Below are 21,605 nucleotides of genomic sequence, written 5' to 3' on the forward strand. Positions count from 1 at the left end.
TTTTAATACACTGTATACGTTTGTCATAGCTTTTCTTCCAAGGAGCAAACATCTTTTAATTCATGGCTGCAGTCACTGTCAGTGATTTGGGGCCCAAGAAATAGTCTGTCACTTTACATTGTTTCCCCATCTATTTGCCATGAACTGATGGAACTGTATGCTGTGATATTAGTTTTTTGAATGTTGAATTTTAAGCCATCTTTTTCAGTCTCCTCTTTCACCCTCATCAAAAGGCTCTGTAGTTCCTCTTCACTTTCTCCCATTAGGGTTGTATCATCTGCATATCTGAGGTTATTGATATTTCTACCAGCAAAATTGAATTTAGCTTGTGCTTCATGCAGCCTGGCATTTTGCATCATGTATTCTGCATATTAGTTAATTAATTAGGGTGACAGTATATACAGCCTTGTCATACTCCTTTCCAAATTTTGAGCCAGTCTATTGTTCCATGTCTGGTTCTAACTGTTGCTTCTTGAACTGCAAACATGTTTCTCAGGAGGCAGGTATGGTGGCCTGGTATTCCCATGTCTTGAAGAATTTTCCACAGTTTGTTGTGATCCACAGTCAAAAGCTTTAGTCTAGTCAATGAGGTAGAAGTAGATGTTTTGCTATAATTCCCTTGCTTTATCTCTGATCCAGCAGATGTTAGCAGTTTGATCTCTGACTCCTCTGCCTTTTCTAAATCTAGCTGTACATCTGGAAATTCTTGGTTCACTAACTGTTGAACCCTCACTTTAAGGATTTTGAGCATTACCTTGCTAGCATGTGAATTGAGAGCAATTGTGCTGTAGTTTGGACATTCTTTGCCATTGCTCTTCTTTGGGATTGGAATGAAAAAGGACATTTTCCAGGCCCGTGGCCACTGCTGAATTTTCCATATTTGTTGGCATATTGAGTGCAGCACTTTAACAGCATTGTCCTTTAAGATTTGAAATAGCTCAGCTGGAATTCCATCACCTCCAATAGCTTTTTTTATAGTAATGCTTCCTAAAGCCCACTTGACTTCACCTTCCAGGATGTCTGGCTCTAGGTAAGTGATCACATCATTGTGGTTATCCAGATCATTAAGACATTTTTTGTACAGCTCTCTATATTCTTCCCACCTCTTCTTCATATCTTCTGCTCCTGTAAGATTCATACTGCTTCTGTACTTTATTGTGCCCATTTTTGCATGAAATATTCCCTTGGTATCTCTAATTTTCTAGAGGAGAGCTCTAGTCTTTCCATTCTATTGTTTTCCTCTATTTCTTTGCATTGTTCACTTAAGAAGGCTTTCTTATCTCTCCTTGCTATTCTTTGGAACTCTGCATTTAGATTGTAAACAAAAAGTTGTTAAACACGCAGTATTTTTTAAATTCCAAATGTTATAAGCAAAAAATATTAATTAAAATACAAAGTAGTATTCTCATTATTTGTGGAAGGTTTCTGCTTCAGCAGATGGATTTTTCATCATCTTCTATCATATGTCTTTGAAAACTGTAAATTAAACATTTAAAATCCAGGTCTCTGGATTTCTAAATATATAAATTCCTGTTGTAATTTTATGGCATATAAATTACATGGCTTTCTTGGTAAAGAATTTTCTATATAATCATGAAAAATAAAACATATCAGAAATTCAATATAGACTATATATTCCAGTAGATAGCTTCATATTGGTGATGCTTTATAAATAATTGAGTTTCAGCCCTCCTTATACTAAGAAGCATTGAATCCTCTGATGTCACAAGATTATTAAGCACATTATTAAAATGACTTCATAGTTAACTTCAGAGCATTTCAATTTCACTTTTATATTTTAAAGTAATAAATATCTTAAAAATGAGACACTGGCAACTCTTTAATACAATAATTTTCCATGAATAATAAAACTAAAATACCCTAGTCATGTCTCTGTTTATCTATCTACCTGTCTATACACTCACAAGAGCATTCAAACACAAATCCACAGGTATCTGTGAAATTAAAAGAAAACTGTAAAAGTTGAACTGTAAAGTTTTAAGTGTTGTATTCTGGTAGATAATTATTTTCCAGCATCAGTGACAGATAGTAATTAGGGCATAAAACAATTTACCATTTAAATTTATTTTAGCAATTTGATAAATTAGAAGTTTAAAGTTTCTCTAGGGTTCCATTAATTAAATATTTTTTGTACTTAAGAAATACATATATTAAGTGCATGAACTTTAATATACATGCACACACTTCTAGGTGCAATTTGCATGCTACAAACATTTACTAAAAAGCTAGTTTCTCATCATAAAAACAGTGGAGAAACATTATACTAAGTATTATCTTTATAAACAAATGAATAGTACCCTTGTTACGTAGCTTATATATACTATAAATTTGTGTTAAGTGCACTGCAGTATATGAAATTATTGAATCAGTTGTTAACCATCTTAATATTATTAGGTCCAAAATATACACAAATGTTAAGGCTGAATACATTTTTGTCTTTTATTTTAAAATATTTAATGCCTTTCCAAGAGTTACTGATTCATCCATGAAATGCCTTTTCTGCTACTGCTACTTTAGAAAATATTATTCATCTGCTTGGAGTCGAATTAATAGTCTTTTCTGTTGATTAAGTGCTGGTTGTATTTTCTGGAGAAAATAATCTAGAATCCAGTAAGAAAAATCTAAGTAATGTTGTTTTTACATAAGAAGTGCATAGCTGTGTCACCAGGAATTGGGGGACAACATTTCCTTTTCTGCTTTGCTTGACCTTTACATTGAATATGTTTAGTTGCTCACTTGCGCCTGACTCTTTGCAACCCCGTGGACTGCGGGCCATCAGGCTCCTCTGTCAGTGGGTTTTCTCCAGGCAGGAATACTAAAGTGGGTTGCCATGCCCTCCTCTAGGGGATCTTCCCAACCCAGAGATTGAACCCAGGTCTCCTGCATTTCAGGTGAATTCTTTACCATCTGAGCTACCAGGAAAGCCCCTACATTGAATAATATTGTGGGAAAATTGACAGTGTAAAATATTAAAATTATAATGTGATGAATACAAGTAGAATTATATTTCTCTTTGCATAGTTTGGCAACTAACTGAAATTGCTAAATATTTTAAATAGCTTGCAACCAATTTCCCTCTGGCAAATTATTTTATTTTTATACTCCTTATTTATGAAATCCAACTTTTTAATAACCTAAAAGGGAGAACATAAAAAAATGACAGCAGAGGGCAAATTGTTGAATACATATATAGTTCACTACCTAACCTTTATCTGTGTTTTCTACATGAAATCAAATTTCCTAAGATTCTTATATTATTAGCATTTCAATCGTGGGAGACATGTGTGGGGTTAAAATGGAAAGTGAAATAAATGGAAAGCTGAAATGTGATGCCTTCTGTTTCTGCAATATTGGAAGAGAATCAAATACTAAATAAGGCCTTTAGCAACATCATGTTTCTGGACAAATGATGGATATCATGACTTTTTGTTGTTACAACAGGAAGCAATTTATTTAACTTCTTTCTTTCCTCCCATTCTTTCTGGTTTATTAGCCTCATTTCATTTCCATAAATTATCCAACTAAAAGAGGAAATGATTAATTGAAGATTGCTTCCTTAAAAACATTATTTCTTGTCATTAACAGCTGCAGTATATTGTAATATGTGCTATTCAAACACACCGATGCATTTAAAATAAATTTAATGTTTGTTGCTCTCAATATTTTGCTCTATTAAGTTCAACCCACAAGGAATTTTTGTGCCAATTTGACAACTACACCCTTCTTATCTACTGCTAATATTCATGACAAAAGTTTGTATTCAAAACAGTTGCTCAGTGTGAAAAGTTTTTTTTTTTAATGGATTAAAATGAGATTGCTTTCTTTCTGGAAAGATTACTCATTGGTATGGACATCCTTTAGAGATAGAGGTGACCCTAGAGATGTGAGGATTTATGCATATAATTTGTGAAATCTCTGTTAATATCCCATATTTGGATTTTTGATTTTGGAATACACTTGACTCATCATCATCTTCTCCTACCATATCTCAAATCAACTCATGTAACATTATAAAATTTAACAAATTTAGAAGACTTGAGATGTTTTCAGTTCAATCATTTATTCTGTCATATTGAGGGTATACACCCTATGCCATTTTAATTGACTGAACTCTTAATGATCTATGTAACTATGATAACTCTGTGTCTTGAGGATGTCAAAGTTATATGAGATTTCGGCTTTTTTTAAATTTTATTTTATTTTTCAACTTTACATAATTGTATTAGTTTTGCCAAATATCAAAATAAATCTGCCACAGGTATACATGTGTTCCCCATCCTGAACCCTCCTCCCTCCTCCCTCCCCATACCATCCCTCTGGGTCGTCCCAGTGCACTAGCCCCAAGCATTCAGTATCGTGCATTGAACCTGGACTGGCAACTCGTTTCATACATGATATTTTACATGTTTCAATGCCATTCTCCCAAATCTTCCCACCCTCTCCCTCTCCCACAGAGTCCACAAGACTGTTCTATACATCAGTGTCTCTTTTGCTGTCTCGTACACCGGGTTATTGTTACCATCTTTCTAAATTCCATATATATGCGTTAGTATACTGTATTGGTGTTTTTCCTTCTGGCTTACTTCACTCTGTATAATAGGCTCCAGTTTCATCCACCTCATTAGAACTGATTCAAATGTATTCTTTTTAATGGCTGAGTAATACTCCATTGTGTGTATGTACCATAGCTTTCTCATCCATTCATCTGCTGATGGACATCTAGGTTGCTTCCATGTCCTGGCTATTATAAACAGTGCTGCAATGAACATTGGGGTACACATGTCTCTTTCCCTTCTGGTTTCCTCAGTGTGTATGCCCAGCAGTGGGATTGCTGGATCATAAGGCAGTTCTATTTTAAATGCAGAGTAAATCATTACCTCGTTTTCCTTTTAGCAAACATCATTTAAGGGTTTATGACACCCTTGTGCCAGAATTGTGGAAAACAAAAAAATGGAAGGAGATAACTAGACTGATAAATAATTGTAGCTTTAAGACTACATGTGCTCTAAAAGTACGTGTAAAAAGAGGATTTTTGAAAGCATAAAAGAGGAAATACCTTCTTTAATGGGGATGAGAGAGCAGGATTGATGTTGGGAAGGAGTTCTTAATTTGTCTTATAGATTCTCAATAAAGTATTTTGAGTTCTGGCATCTAAAATATTGAACAGTTAGTAAGTTTAGAAGTCAAGAATCAAAATGTTGTTCCTGTTTGTAATTACTCTTGGAGAGAAGGAGAAGGAAAGAGAGACAGCAATAAGGGTAAAGGGAAGAAAGGAGGGAAAAATGAGAGAGAGAAAATCGTATAGTTATTAGACCCCGATGTTTCCTGTGTTGTACAAAATTTACTCAAGTAGTTGGGGTAGAAGGGTCAGAAAAGGGAATGGGTATTTACTGAGTGCCTTCCAGTAGTCTATTTGGTATAAGTTCAGCTACAAGCATATATTGAACAACATGGGGAATATAGCCAATGTTTGGTAATAATTGTTAATGGAGTGTAACTTGTAACATTATATAAAAAATAAGTTAAAACTTTAAAAAAACATATTTATTGAGTATCTATTTGTAAGGTGTCAGGTGTGGCGAGATTAACAGAAAAAAATGTTTATGGGTTGTGACATGTAAATACCCAAATATAAGAACTTATCTGAGGCCACTTTAAATGAAAGTTGTGACCCACAATTAAAAGTTGCAGGTGACAGAAACATTCTATTGCAGAGGAATTAAAAGAAACAAATGTATTCAGTGGAAATTTCGTCTGTTTAGTGTTTGGCGATTGGCAACAGAACTTCAAAAAACATAGAATAGGAGATAGTACTGTCATCTACATACTCAGTAGCGCCTTTGAATATGACTGTGACTGATAGTTAATATGACAGGACTTTTAGCTTTACTGCTTACTAACTAGATTTTCTTTTGCTTTTAATTTTGACAGAGGAGAAAAAGAAAGAGCCAACTTAGAGGGAAATGAAACCTTAAGGTATTGGCAAGAGTAGTTATTAAAGGCCTCAAGCCAATGAACCGGTTTCACCAGTTGTGGTTCTTAGCTTATTCAGGTGGGAAAGTGCCTGAAGGTCATTATATTTTTTGAAGAAACCCATGGTCTATTCCTATATTAAACCATAAATCACTTGGTATAACTCCTTGGCTAAATCAAATAACATATTAGATTCTACTATGGACAAATAACAGACTTCCCTTGTAGCTCAGATGGTCAAGAATCTGCCTGCCATAAGGGAGACCTGGGTTTGATCCCTGAGTCAGGAAGATCCCCTGGAGAACGGAATCGCAATCCACTCCAGTACTCTTGCCTAGAGAATTCCACTGACAAAGGAGCCTGGAGGGCTACAGTTCATGGGGTTGCAGAGTCAGACAGGACTGAGTAACTACACTTTCACTTTCTTTTCGTAGACAAGTAACAGGTGAATTTTTTTTTTTTTAATCAGGAAACTTTTAAGAGAATTATTTTCTTTAATGTACATTGGGAAATATTTGCTGTCACCAGAAGAGATTTTGGAGAGAACATAAAGACTAAGTAGGTTTTCTAGGACTAGGTAAAGTTAACAGAACATGGGGTTCCCTGGTGGTTCACTGGGTAAAGCGTCTGCTACAATGTGGGAGACCGGGGTTCGATCCCTGGGTCAGGAAGATGCCCTGGAGAAGGAAATGGCAACCCACTCCAGTACTCTTTCCTGGAAAATCCCATGGACTGAGAAGCCTGTTAGGCTACAATCCGTGGGGTCGCAAAGAGTTGGACATGACTGAGCAACTTCACTTCACTTCATGGATCAGTAAGGATGATTAAATTAACTCAGAAGACAAACTGACTTTTTGATAATGTGCCTAATAGATGTTTCACTTATATTAAGCTCTGTTATTTCTTATTGCACAAGTTACATTGATTTTCTTAACCGAATGTCCACTAATGTACTGAAGGATTTAAACAGATTTCTATGTTTGAGAGCAATAATTTATTTATACCTTAGATTTCTATAGTTATCTACATTAATTTAGACAGATTAGATGAGAGACAAGTCAAGTATTATAAATTTCTTCAAGAAAAAGACCTGGTAAGCATGGCTGGTAAGAGAGAAGATACTGGTGGATCACTATGTTGTTTTTTTTTAAATCCAACTGATTTTTTTTTTTTTCTGTTTTATCATGCTGTTGTATATCTTATGATTCATTAGTGTTTAGAGATTGAATGAAAAGTGTCTTCCTAAAAGTAAAAGGATTTCTTTTTTTAATTGAAAAAAAATCTTTTTGATTTTTTTTTTTTTTTTAGTTTCACTGGAGTAAGAACACTGAACATGAGATCCAATGAGATACAAATTTAAAGTGTACAATACAGTATTGTTCAGTATAGGCATACTATTATATAGCAGATCTCATTTATTTGGCATAACATTTTATACCCGTTGTCTAGCAATTCCTCATTTCCTTTTCTCCCAATCCCTGGCAACCATTATTCTACTATCTGCTTCTAGGATATTTTACTACTTTAGATACCTCATCTAAGTGAGATCATGCAGTTTATGTTTTTCTGTGACTGACATTTCATTTAGTATGTTCTGTTTCATTCCAGAGAAGGCAATGGCACCCCACTCCAGTACTCCTGCCTGGAAAATCCCATGGGCAGAGGAGCCTGGTTGGCTGCAGTCCATGGGGTCGCTGAGGGTCGGACACGACTGAGCGACTTCACTTTCACTTTTCACTTTCATGCATTGGAGAAGGAAATGGCAACCCACTCCAGTGTTCTTGCCTGGAGAATCCCAGGGACGGGGGAGCCTGGTGGGCTGCCGTCTATGGGGTCACACAGAGTCGGACACAACTGAAGTGACTTAGCAGCAGCAGCATGTTTCATTCATGTTGTTGCATGTCGCAGATATCTACCTTTCTTATAATATTATAAGTAATTTATTGTGTACGAGACAGCAAAAGAGACACTGATGTATAGAACAGTCTTATGGACTCTGTGGGAGAGGGAGAGGGTGGGAAGATTTGGGAGAATGGCATTGAAACATGTAAAATATCATGTATGAAATGAGTTGCCAGTCCAGGTTCGATGCACGATACTGGATGCTTGGGGCTGGTGCACTGGGACGATCCAGAGGGATGGAATGGGGAGGGAGGAGGGAGGAGGGTTCAGGATGGGGAACACATGTAAACCTGTGGCGGATTCATTTTGATATTTGGCAAATCTAATACAGTTATGTAAAGTTTAAAAATAAAATAAAATTAAAAAAAAAAAAATAAAAAATAAATAAGCATAATATAAGGAAAATAATTTAAATATCAAAAAAAGTTTAAACTGTACAACAGTTAGCAGGAAAAAATGCATTCTGGGTAAACTCTCATGACCTCTGTGACAAGGCATTCTAATTATTCATGGTAGCTCCTGAGTCACAGATCATCCAGCTCATGTTGGACAAGAGATTCAATTTATCTCTATCCAAAGAAGTAGGTGTCTTGCAAACTAGCACAGCAACATGTATCATATTTTTTCAATAAAAATATACTAATAATTTCAGGGGGAAAAAACCAACACTGCCATAGTCAAAGTATACATTGATAGATACACATATCTCCAACATGAAATGAAATGTGACTTGAAATCAGTTAAATATTATTTCTTTACATTTCAGTCATTTCATGGTTTTTTTTAATTATTATTTCCAGGGACTTGATCTTTTAAATAAGAAGGGACAGATACTTCCCAATATTAGAAGAGTTTTGTTTCAGACCTGAAACAATAAAGGAAAGGACACTGGGATAGACATCCCTGGAGACAGCAAATGCAGACAGAAAGTCGACCATAGGCAGGCTGAGAACAGGAGATGATGGCCATAGGCTGTGTACAGGGATTGGCGGAAGCAGGATTTTTGAAAGCTTTAAACTTAGAGCAGATCATACTGTCTATGACAGACAAAAGTACTCAGATAGTTATAATGAGAGTAAAACTGTCAAAGTAATGCAAAAAAGGGTCAAACATTTTTTAAATTAAAAATCTAGCTGAGTTTGAAAGAATAAGCAAAAATTTTTCATGTCTACACTGTCAGTCCTCTGTGCATGTGAAAATATATTTATTATTTTCTAAATGAATTTAATAAGTTCCAGATTGTACAGGATATCATAATGGAAACAGGATTATACAAGATAATAAGGAGTTTTTTTTCTCTAAATGAGTTTTACCTAGACTCCCTGTGTCGTAGTTTTGATCTTAACTGTGTTTCATTTACAACATTGAAGGAGGTTACATAAAGGGTAAAATAATAGAAACTTAATCAGGAAACAGGCTTTCTTATTGCTGTATTTTATTATATACTCTTGCCATATTCTTTAGCCTAATTCTTGAAAATAATAAAAGATGTGTCATTTTAAAATAAAGACAATTGAAACCACATTGCATTATACTTGTGCATCTTTCTTCTGAGCCATCCCAAACATTTCACATCAATTGATCTTCAGAACAAACTTGTGGATTATTTAAGGGTAGGGAATATAAACTTCCTGAACTCGTAACTTCTGTAAAATACTAGACAAATATTATTGGTTGGTGAATTTAATTTTAAAGATGAAAAACAAAGAGGCAATATTAAGTTCTCAAAGAAAACCTTGTGTTTTCAAAAACACAATCGAATTACTTTTTCTGCTGGAAAATAGTGCAATATAAACTGGCACAATTAGACCAGTTTTACAATGAAAAAAAATTTCTTGGAAAGTATTATCATGGCATATAAAGATGTATAGTCACACTGCACGTATGACTAATTTTGTTAATGTAATGCTATTTTCTGGTAGACAAATCTCTGTATATGCCTTATATAACCCATAACAAAATAACTAGTCTGTTTAGGTAGACACTTGAGTTCTGAAACATTGACATTTCTGCCATCCTCAATAAAATTGGAAAAGATTTCCAACTCGGCAACAAGTCCATCTCCTGAATTTCCAAATAAATACTCTGGAAAGTTGAGTTTACTTCTCTAACATTTTCTCATTTCATTTCCTCATCACGGGCCAGATAATCACCATGGCCACAGCTTTGAAGAAAGAATCATCTATGGAGTAGAAAATAGTAGCACGTTCCTGGAATGCAGTCCGAAATCACAGCGAGCTCTGGTCTATTGGCAATTCCAGAGGCGAAATGAAGAGCGAAAAGAAGAGGTATAGGAAAGAAACTGGATTCACTCTATCTAACATATACTGTTAAGTGACCCCAGCGTGGTTGACTTAGGGGGAAAAAGAAGTACTGTGAATATTTATTCTTTTCTTAATCTACCAGTACCTGTTCATTAAATAAATATTAACTGAAGATGATTTTATGGCAGGTTTTGTGCTAGGAATTAAAGGAACAAAGTTGAACTGTAAGAATTTTGTCCTAGAAGCTGTTTGCGGCAAGGGTTTGCGGGGGGCAGGGATGGCAGTACCTTTTAGAGATTTTTTTTTTTTGCCTGGAGTTATCTATTATGTTATATTCATTAGTATACAAGAAAAAGAAAAATCCTCCGAACTAATTTTAACTTTTGTTCAATTGATTCTGCTATCCAAACAAGTTTCCCTTTCTTCACTAACTTCTTCCTCAAATGGGAAGAGGAAGTTAAGAGAAAGGAGTAGTAGATTCAGGAGGAAAGATCTTAGGTCCCAGTATTGAATTCTGATGTGAATTATGCATGTAGTTTCATACAAATATTCCTCCTCAATGAATCCATTAATTCCTCTGTAAAATTAAAAAATTATACACAGAAAATCTCAGTGAATACTCTTTTAAACTTTTTTTAAAGCTTTAAATAAGGGTAACCATACAGTGTACATGATTTATGAATGTACATTTTGCAGACAATTTTACATACTCTGAATGTAGATGTGAAAGTACCCCATTATCTCTTTTGACAGTTGAAGCAGTCTTTAAACATGTAATCATGTCATATACATGTTAAGATTGATTTTATATGTTACCAGCTTAGGCTTTCAGAGATCTCTTTTGTAAACCTCATTCAGAGTAAAAGTGCAGTTAGACATATTAAATAACATGTCTTCATGTCGCATCTAAGACAGGAAATTGAATAAATAAGTAAGCATGTAATCCCATAATTTTTCTGCTTGCTCAACTACTGAATTTATTTCATTTTTTCAAACCTTGTTATAAATTCATTCTAATGCTGCACTGTTTTCTAGTATTATGTTTCTGTATTCCAATCCCAATACTCACTTTCTCCTATATTTATACACTTTATTTCAAAGTTTTAAAATATAATACATCTTTGTCCTTTCATCCTCTTATATTAATTATTTTAAATTATTATGAGAAATTTTATTAAAACAATAAACAACCAGTATTTTGCAATACTTCTTGAAGACAGGAGAAATTTATAACTCTTTTTTCTGATGGGGAAATTATATCATTTCTCTTAAACTAGAAATTTTACTGTTAAAATGTGCCTCAGTATACAATACAAATTTTTACTGAGACAGAGTTTTGGAGCTTATATTTCTTGTAAATATATATGATTTCACTGCTTATTTTCTTTTGCTAGATCAGAGTGGATGATCATATCATCAGAACAGAACAAGGCCTTCTACTGCGTAGTCTGCAGCGGAAGGATTCAGGCAATTACCTCTGTCATGCGGTGGAACACGGATTCATGCAAACTCTTCTTAAAGTGACCCTAGAAGTCATTGACACAGAGCATTTGGAAGAACTTCTTCATAAAGATGATGATGGAGATGGGTCTAAGACCAAAGAAATGTCCAACAGCATGACGCCTAGCCAGAAGGTCTGGTACAGAGACTTCATGCAGCTCATCAACCATCCCAACCTGAACACAATGGATGAGTTCTGTGAACAAGTTTGGAAAAGGGACCGAAAACAGCGTAGGCAAAGGCCAGGACATACCCAAGGGAACAGTAACAAATGGAAGCACTTACAGGAAAATAAGAAAGGCAGAAACAGGAGGACCCACGAATTTGAGAGGGCACCCAGGAGTGTCTGAGCTGCATTACCTCTAGAAACCTCAAACAAGTAGAAACTTGCCTAGACAATAACTGGAAAAAATGCAATATACATGAACTTTTTCATGGCATTATGTGGATGTTTACAATGGTGGGAAATGCAACTGAGTTCCACCAACTATAAATTAAGTCCATGAGTAATATTACTAACAGGCATTCTTCTGAATACCAACACCTGTTAATAGAGGTCAGATGAACACAGATGTTCACACTAGTGACTTAATGTTTCCTATGAGATTTCACTATACAGGTTTCACTTTCTTCTTTGCCTGAGAAATAAAAATGTCATTTGCCATAGTGCCATCTAAAGAATAAAAATGGCATCAGCAAAGCCATTTTCTTGAACTAGAAGTTTAAGATAAACTGCATGGATTTACTAAGCTGATGAATATTCCAAAACATTGTTGGATTCAAGGATATCTTTTGGCTACCAACACTCATGTTTATGTGTACTGGAGGAGTAAAATGATACTGAATGAAATGGTCTATGGAAATTAAAAACAAACAAACAAACAAACATAAACCATTCATCATCCAGAAGAAAAATGGAATACACTGATCTACTACTGATGTCTTTCTTCCAGCTTTGATCTAAAGATGTATTTTATTAAAACTATAATTTAAATGTACCATGACAAATATGCAGAAAAAATTAGCTCTTTTCTAAGCTAGAGTAAGTTTTTGTCTTACAGTTATTGTGGTATATAGTTTTTGTTTTTAAAAAACTCCAGTTGTGTGCTGCTTTTTTAAAACATTTTCAGTTTTGCAAGAATAACCAATATTGTCCTAAAGCATATATACATCATTAACAACTAATTCCTAAAGTCTGGATATAAAGTATGCTTTATTTCTCTGAGGAATTAAGAAATTAACATCTCCTTTTCTTCAAATATTACCTAAATTAATTAGAAACTGCATAAATATTCTTAGAAAAACAGAGCACTTATCTGGAAAGAAAAACAAAGATAGAAATCAATTTGCAAATGCATTTTTTTGTACCTAATGAATCAACAAAGAGAAAAAGGATCATATATTTCACAAAAATAGTAAGCATTGGTTTAATTTAATGTTAATAGAAAATGTCTTAACTCTTCACTTGAATCCCTGTCTGATATTTACAATATAAAAACTCTCTCTTGACTCCATTAGGTTTTTTATCTGTGTCACTTAATTTTTTTGAGAAGAGGGAGGTCAAGGATATTCAGAACAGCATCCTAAAAGCAAATTTCCCAGCTCTGTTCACATTTTTATCAGCTATTTCTTATCTCACCTTAAGACAATTATCTGTCTAAAGAACTCATGATTCCTTTCAAGTCAGTGGGAGTGACTTTTATACAAACTATTTTCCAGGACACAACCCAGCCTTAAAACATGTAAAGCTCATTGTCTTCTGCAACAACTTATAAAATAAGATAATTATTAATTAAGGGCTTGTCTGCTTCATTGTCCTAAGATGATTCCTTAAGAATAATTGACTTCAAGATGTAAAAAACCTTCAGCATTGAGATGCAGTTTCTTTTGTACTGCACTCAACTTTCCAAGAATTCCTCTCTGGGTCCTTCATCATGCACAAAAATGCAAAGGAAACATATTATTGCTAATTAATGAAAGCAGCATTGAAATTCTGACTATAGCTGTATTGGGATTCTAAATAACTCAGAATTAATTTCTCACCTCAGACTATAGTGAATTTGCAAAAAATCCTCTTTATCAGCTGAAATATTTCACAGATGAAAGCTCATGTTTCAACTTTAATGATTACATTGAATAAATAGTTTTTTGACATTTGTTTCAAATGGGAGCCTAGAAGTACCCTATATTCAGTTTTAGGCTCCATTGATTAATACAGTGTTACTCTTAGAAGTACATCCTCAAATGGCAGCTGAATTTTAAATTATTTGAAGAACAGAGTCCTATAGAGAAGAAGTGTTTGAGATATAAATCAAAGAACAAAAAGTGCTTCAAAAATAGGTCATTTTAAAATGTTTTCATAGAGTATCTTAACTGTACTGCAATTCAGTATTGCATTTTATTCTAAATTTGCAGCTGAAACACATTTATTGGCAATAACAAAAGTATCTTATTTCTTATTAGTCCTCAAAAATAAAGGATTTGAAAGGACAGAGATTATGTAACTTTAGGGATGCCATATAATATCTGAATGCATTTTGTTCAGCACTATGAAATACCCATAGAAATAAAGTCTAGATTTCAGTTAAAAGAAACAAAACAAACAAATCCACCAGCATGTCTTAATAAATCATCAGGTCTACATTTTTGAAGAAAATTATAGATGTAACTTACACATAAATAACTCTTATTCCAGTCTTAATCTTCTGTCAGTGTGAACAGGGCAATTTGCACAAAAAATAATTAATATCCCATTTATTCAGTTTTAATAGACTTTGGCTCATGCTTGTATCATCAGAGTTGAAACTTTTTTAAGAGACTCATGTGACCTTGAACAGATTATGACAACAATCTTAAAATAGGAAAAAGTACATAACAGAAGAGAAATTATGACCCACTTGAAATCAAATGTAAAGTGTAAATGCATGTAAATGCACACTTAATGCTACTTTTTATGTATTATTTAGTGATTTTCAATGGTATGTGTTTAATATTTTTGCTACCTACACATTAGGGAAAAGAGATGTAAATAATTTTGGAAAGAAAAGGAAGGACAGTGTAAAATGCAACTTTTTGTAGGTACCCCATTACAGTGTGTTCAACATCATCCTAAAACGCAAGATTTTCCCACATAGGTGACAAAGTGGCTCATGTGCTATTTAAGGGAAGAAGCTGTGTGCCCATTCAATAAGCATGTTTTTTGCCAGGTAGTAAATATGTTCCATATCTGTATTTATCATTGGATTTCAGATGGGAACTAGAAAACTGGAGAGAAAAATGTAATGAAACTGCTGCTGTAAATTACTCCTGTTAGCATGTATTCAGTTGCTAAATACACATTTCTTCAAAATATTCGAATTCAGATGTCTTTACTATTCCATGTAGCATATAGTGTCGAGGAACGTAAGGGTAGAAGAGGTTGAGAACCAGAGTCAACTTGCTAGCATATTTATTCACTGTAGTCATCCGTAAGCTGAGCTCTGTACTTCTGGTGATAAATGTGAATGTTACGCCTTTAAATTAAATATTGTTATTTTATGCCATACTTACAAAGCAAATATGGGGAGGAAACTCTATAGTGTGTCATTATCATAGTCAGTTTCATTCAAGATCTACAAAGAAGCCTGAAAATTGTTATTGAAATTGCCTATCCTGAAGGTCATAAGCAAGCATTTTATTAATTTATTAATATGGAGTGATTAGTACAACATTTTGAAATCTTTGTTTTAAGAATTCATTTTTAAACACAATTTTCTTTCACTTTAATGGAAATCTGTCAAGTTTCATGGCGTCAAATACACACTTAACAAATAGGATTCAACATTAATGTAACAGTGTATAGAGATAAATGAGCCTAATGCCAAAGACATCCATGCTTTGTATTTTAACTTTGTAATAACTATAAAGTCAATGTTAATGTTTGCAAAATACATATGTCCATCAATAAGAAAGCATTTTTCAAAACTCTGCAGAACCGCTTAGTTTTACTTCTAACAGTTTATATACTAATTAATTAAAGAAACATACTTTTTAAAATTAAAATAGTAAGAGGTCCTATAGATGAAAGAGAGAATGAACCCTTGGAGATGTTGCCTCATATAATATGGTCATTTTCACCGTCAACCTGACCAAAGAAGACAGCTTGGTTTTCATTTCAAACATGCAAGTATACATAGACAGAGGCAGAGGTATCAAATCAAATTAAACCAATAATAATAATAATTTTGAATATAAACAAATCAGGCTTTTAGACATTTTGTTCTTTAGAACCAGATTCCTACCCATTGTATGAGATTCTGCTTGTAAGTCTTACTACATGCAATGTGCTAGGCACTGGTAGATAATGAGGATACTAACATAAATGAGGCATAGACTCAAGAGCTCACAATGAAATAAAGAAAATAGATTGTAATATGACTTGGCATCATCTTATCTGGCCAATTTTTCCTGATCCTCCCATCCCTAGATTGTACTAACCATCTTCTCTGCCCTAAATCTGTGCCTTGTATATAATTTCACTATCACACTTATCACAAAAGTGTAATTTCTTTGTTTACAGCCCAGTCTCCTTTTCTAGACTGTGAGTGAGCTCCTTGAGGGCAAGGTTTGTATCTATTTTATTTCTGTCCTAGCCTGATGACTGACACAAGAAAGGAGCTCTTTAAATTGTTGCAGGAAAGAACCAGGTTACACTGTGATGAGTGCCAAGAGCAAACTCAAAATAAAAGTGCTATGGGGATGTCCAGGCTGTCCAGTTTTCCCAGCACCACTTGCTGAAGAGGATTTTTTTCTCCTTTGTATATTCTTGCCTCCTTTGTCAAAGATTACTTGACCATAGGTGTATAGGTTTATTACTGGACTTTCTATTCTGTTCCATTGATATATATATCAGTTGTTGTGCCAATATCATGCTGTTTTGATTACTGTAGCTTTGTAGTATTGTCTGAAGTCTGGGGCAGTTATGCCTCCAGCTTTTTTTTTTTTTAATCCCCCTCAGGAATGCTTTTGCAATTCTAGGTCTTTTATGGTTCTATATAAGTCTTAACGATTATTTGTTGTAGTTCTCTAAAATATATCATGGATAACTGATAGGGATTGCATTAAATCTGTAGATTGCTTTGGGTAGTATGCTCATTTTAACAATATGAATTCTTCCAAGAGCATGGGATATCTTTCCACTTGTTTGAATCACCATTTGTTTGTTTCAGTTTCTTTTATGAGTGTTTTTAGAGTTCTCAACATATGGGTCTTTCACCTACTTGGTTTAGGTTTATTCCTAGGTATTTTATTTATTTATTTTTGACCTGAATTTTAAATGGGATTGTTTTACTTTTTATTTCTGGTATTTAATTGTAAGTGTAAAAAAATGCAGCAGATTTCTGTATATTAATCTTGTATCCTACTACCTTGCTAAATTCATTTATTATTTCTAAGTTTTTGCATAGTCTTTAGGATTTACTATATAGTGTGCCATTCAACTGCATATAATGAAAACTTGAACCTCTTCCTTTCCAATTTGGATGCCTTTTATTTGTTTTTCTATAACACTCCCTCATAACATATCCAAAAATAAACTCAGAATGTGAAGGCCTAAATATAAGACATGACACCAAAAAACTGCAGAAGCAGAGAACATAGGCAGAACATTTTGTGACATATATCATAGCAATATATGCTTAGATCAATGCAAAAGAATTAAAAGCAAAAATAAACAAATGGGACCTAATCACATTTAATATTTTTGCACAGCAAAGAAGACTATCAGCAAAATGAAAAAAAAAAAAAAAGTATGGAATGGAAGGAAATGTTTGCGAGCAGTATAACTAAGAAGGGAAAATATGAATATAGCTCATACAACTCAATATTTAAAGAACAAAACAACCCAGTCAATAGGCAGAAGTTCTAAATAGACATTTCCTGAAAGAAGGATACAGATAGCCAACAGTTACATGAAAAGATGTTCAATATCACTAATTATTAGAGAGATACAAATCAAAACCACAATGAGGTACCACCTCATACTGATCTGAATGGCTATCATCAAAAAGTCTATGGATAATAAATACTAGAGAGCGTGTGGGGGAAAGAGAACCCTCCTACACTGTTGATGCAAATGAAAATTGCTACAGCCACTGTGGAGAACGTATGGAAATTCCTTAAGGAAACTAAAAATAGCATTACCATAGGATGCAGCAATCCAACTCCTTGTCATATATCCAAAAAAGATGAAAACTCTAATTCAAAAATATCCATGCACCTCAGTGTTCATAACAGCACTATCTGCAATAGCAAGGACATGGAACCAGCCCAAGTGCCTATCAACAGATGATTGGTTTAAGAAGATACAGCATATATATACATAATGCAATATTACTCAGCCATAAAAAGAGAAAAAATAATACCATTTACAGTAACATGGATGGACCTAGAGATGATCATACTAGGTAAAGTAAATCAGAGAAAGAGAAATGTTGTATCGCTTATATGTGTAATCTCATAATACAAATGAATTTATTTACAAACCAGAAACAGATTCACAGACATAGAAAACAAACTTACGGTTACTAAAGGGTAAAGGGACTAAAAGGACTAAAGGGTAAAGGGTAAAGGGACACAGATAAATTTGGAGTATGGGATTAACAGATACACACTATACAAAAATAGAAAAACAACAAGGATTTACTGTATAGCACTGAAAACTATGTTAATAATGTATAATGGAAGAGAATCTGAAATATATAAAACTGAATCACTTTACTGTGTATCTGAAAACTAAGACAATATTGTAAATCAATGATACTTCAATTTAAAAAAAATGCTGTGAAATCAAAAAGGAATCAAGAATATGGTGGGAGATATCATAGAAAGCTTTAGAAAAGAAGTGACCCATACACTATGGAATGAAATATGACAGATTTGTACAAATGAAGTAAAAGAAGGCATTCTGGGAAGACAGAATGAGGAGAAAGGAAGAAAGGTATGAAAATACTTTTGAGAACAAGCATCCCAAATGAGAAGAGCATGGACTTCATAATGAAAAGTTAAATGTCCCCTCTCTTATGAGTCAAATGGTGTATTTGTTTGGTTTTTACTGTATTTTGACTTATTGCACTCTATTTGCAGCCCATATTCTCATCACTGGTACATAATGTCATTCACTCTGCTTCTTTATATCCTTTGCACCCTTTGCTCTCCTTGTCTTTCCTCTAAATGTTAACCTCTTTGATATTTACTCAGCTGGAGTCACAGCAGTGGGCAGTATTCCCACAATCACTTTCAAATTAATCTTGATGCCATAATCTCTTTGCTAGTTCAAGTGACCACAGGTCAGCTGGAATTTGGAATTCCACAGATGAGTAGCTGAGAGAAGATGGCTTCTTCAGGTTAGCCCCACTCCTCTTGTCTTTTACATACCTTCACCGTTATCTCACCCATCTAGTACTAGACAGCCATGTCATGGGTTCCAACATTGCCTAGCAAGGTGACCCACAAACAAGACTTCACCAAAGATCAGATCAGAGATCAGATCAGATCAGTCGCTCAGTTGTGTCGGACTCCTTGCGACCCCATGAACCGCACGCAGCACGCCAAAGATAGCATTGAAATAAGCAGCGTGTGTTTGCTCAGTGGATGCCCTAGATGGAGTCCTCCACAGCTAAACAATAACACAAGTGAAGTTAGCACACACAGTTGACAGGCAAAGATTCCTATTTTCTGTTCTTAACTGAAAAACTTTTTTTTTTAAGTGAGAGCCATATCTTGAGTCTGTCAACTCCATATCACCATTATGTCAAATTTTCTCTCCTATAACAAAAAAAATATATTTTATTTCTCTTAACCTAAACATTATACTTGTATCTGCAGTATTTACTTATACAGTACCTAAGCAAAACGTTTCATAAATGTGTTCAAATCATTACAGTTTGGGTGATTTTGAAGTTTTAACTTCCATTTTTTCTGTAAACCTCATTGAAGCATTAGATCTCAAGTAAAAACATTTTTTAAAAAATCCATGTTATTTGTGTAGCCCAATTCTTAAAGTTTCGATTGTTTGGTTGATAACTAAGTCCAGAGAGGCTTAAACTTTTTCAGCAAAGTTTTGTGTCTGAAAATCAAATAGCTTTTCCACTTTACAATTTATTTACTACACTTCAGTTTTTAGTGGGTTTGCACCTTTGAATTTCAAAATAAAGAATGAATTTTGTTAGTCCTCAAATATTCTTATTTGAATTAAATCACTGGTAAATATCAAGAAATTAATACATATCTCCATGTACCATTTAATAAATTCTACTTGAGTTTAGATACTGACTAAAAATGATTCATCTATACTGTATTATTGGCATGTACAAATTTCAGAAAAAAATGTTCCTTTTCTTCTTTGTATTACTTTTGATTCTCAGTATATATTTGTTGAAATTAACTTTTACTATATTTGGTTCGAGAAGCAGTTTAAATTTATTACCTAGTGAATAGTATACAGCATGATAAATAAAATCTGGCATCCATATGAAAAAGTGTACTGTTAAAAAGTATATTAAATTCTTAACATTATAAAGTCCGTCCACTCAGAAAAGCATAAGTAAATTCTCATCCCAAGATTATTATATTTTGACCGAATCTATCGTCTAGTCACTAACTTTAGAAACATGCCATTATTAAGACTTCTCCTTTAATTTCTTCATAAGTTTAAAATTAAAAAAAAAAACAAAATCACATACCCTAGATTACAAAATCCATAATCCATTCATAAAAATAAGATATTCTATTCCCTTTGGAGATTGGAATATAACTTGCAATTTTTCCTATACTGGTCTGTTTCTAAGCTCCTCTTAGATATTAGACAGTGTTTATTAAAATTGTGTAATATCACATGGCTCTCTATTCACTATTGAGAAGTAATATGCTTGAACTTCTTTAAAGGAAATACTTATGTATTTTTATAAAATTATCTGACTGATATCAGTACATACTAAATCTAAGAAGAAATTTTATGATATATTGCATTATGTTGTATTTACTATTATAATATTAAATAAAATCAATATATGCAAAGTATAAAAGCAATAATAAAGCCTTACTAAAGCTACTCCTTGACAATAGCAATATTACATTTTTTATATCACTTTATAATAATCCAGGTATTTTTGTGATCTCATTTGACCCTCTTTATATGAAGTAGGGCAGTCTTATTATTGTAACTTTGTAGGAAAGAACAGTAATAAGTGATTTGTCTTAGATCTTAAATTTAGATTTATTAATCAGTAATTTAGGTCTAATGTGGAAACATTAACCTTTTAAACCCCAGATTACAATCTTGTTATTTTATCTAATTTGAACAGAAACTTTTATCACCACATTTCATCATATAGTAAAAAAAAAAAAGTCTATTAAACTTTTAATAAATTGCCACTGCAAAGGTGTTATTTTTGTTTCAGTCATCTAAAAATAATGTACATTCCAGGAAACAACTTATTGACTTGGGTACTTGATAAGATATTAATATGAAAGATGAAAGGTCCAATGAAAATTTCATCAGTCTTCAGTTATAAAATACTTAATGTCTATACTTTCTCAAAGAAAAAAATTTGAAGAAAAAATATTGGTTACTTCATGACTTGTTCTTAAGCAATTGAAGCAAAAAAAGAAAACTTTTATATTAAATGAGCTTTTTATTTTGGAATAATAAATGCATTCTTAAAGTCTGTGTTTATAGATGAAAATTATTTTGTTAGAAAATACCTTAATTTTTAATAACAATTTGAAGTGTATACTTTTGTGTGGAATAATATCCTTACACAATTTAACATAGCAAGGACACCATTCCATGAGCAAACTTTAAAAATATACAGTATTTTCATAAAAATACATAGCAAGAAAACTTTATACTTCTTATTCAATTGCTACTTTCAAATATGTCATAATTATCAGTGCCTTATGTCAATA

The 21,605-nt window shown here is 33.4% G+C and overlaps 1 protein-coding gene across 8 annotated transcripts in view; it reads left to right on the plus strand.

Annotated features, from left to right (window-relative positions):
- SEMA3A (semaphorin 3A) overlaps positions 1–19,672 on the plus strand; it is a 533,509-nt gene extending 513,837 nt beyond the window's left edge. For all 8 annotated transcript variants that reach the window (XM_044946571.2, XM_025291021.3, XM_044946573.2 and 5 more), the window contains 2 exons: positions 10,042–10,184; positions 11,555–19,672. In XM_044946571.2, coding sequence (XP_044802506.1) covers positions 10,042–10,184; positions 11,555–12,010 — 599 coding nt within the window. In that variant the 3' untranslated portion in view covers positions 12,011–19,672. The remainder of the gene's footprint in view (positions 1–10,041; positions 10,185–11,554) is intronic.
- Positions 19,673–21,605: the final 1,933 nt, after the last annotated feature.

This window comes from Bubalus bubalis, chromosome 8 (assembly GCF_019923935.1).
Source record: "Bubalus bubalis isolate 160015118507 breed Murrah chromosome 8, NDDB_SH_1, whole genome shotgun sequence".
Lineage (NCBI taxonomy): Eukaryota > Metazoa > Chordata > Mammalia > Artiodactyla > Bovidae > Bubalus > Bubalus bubalis.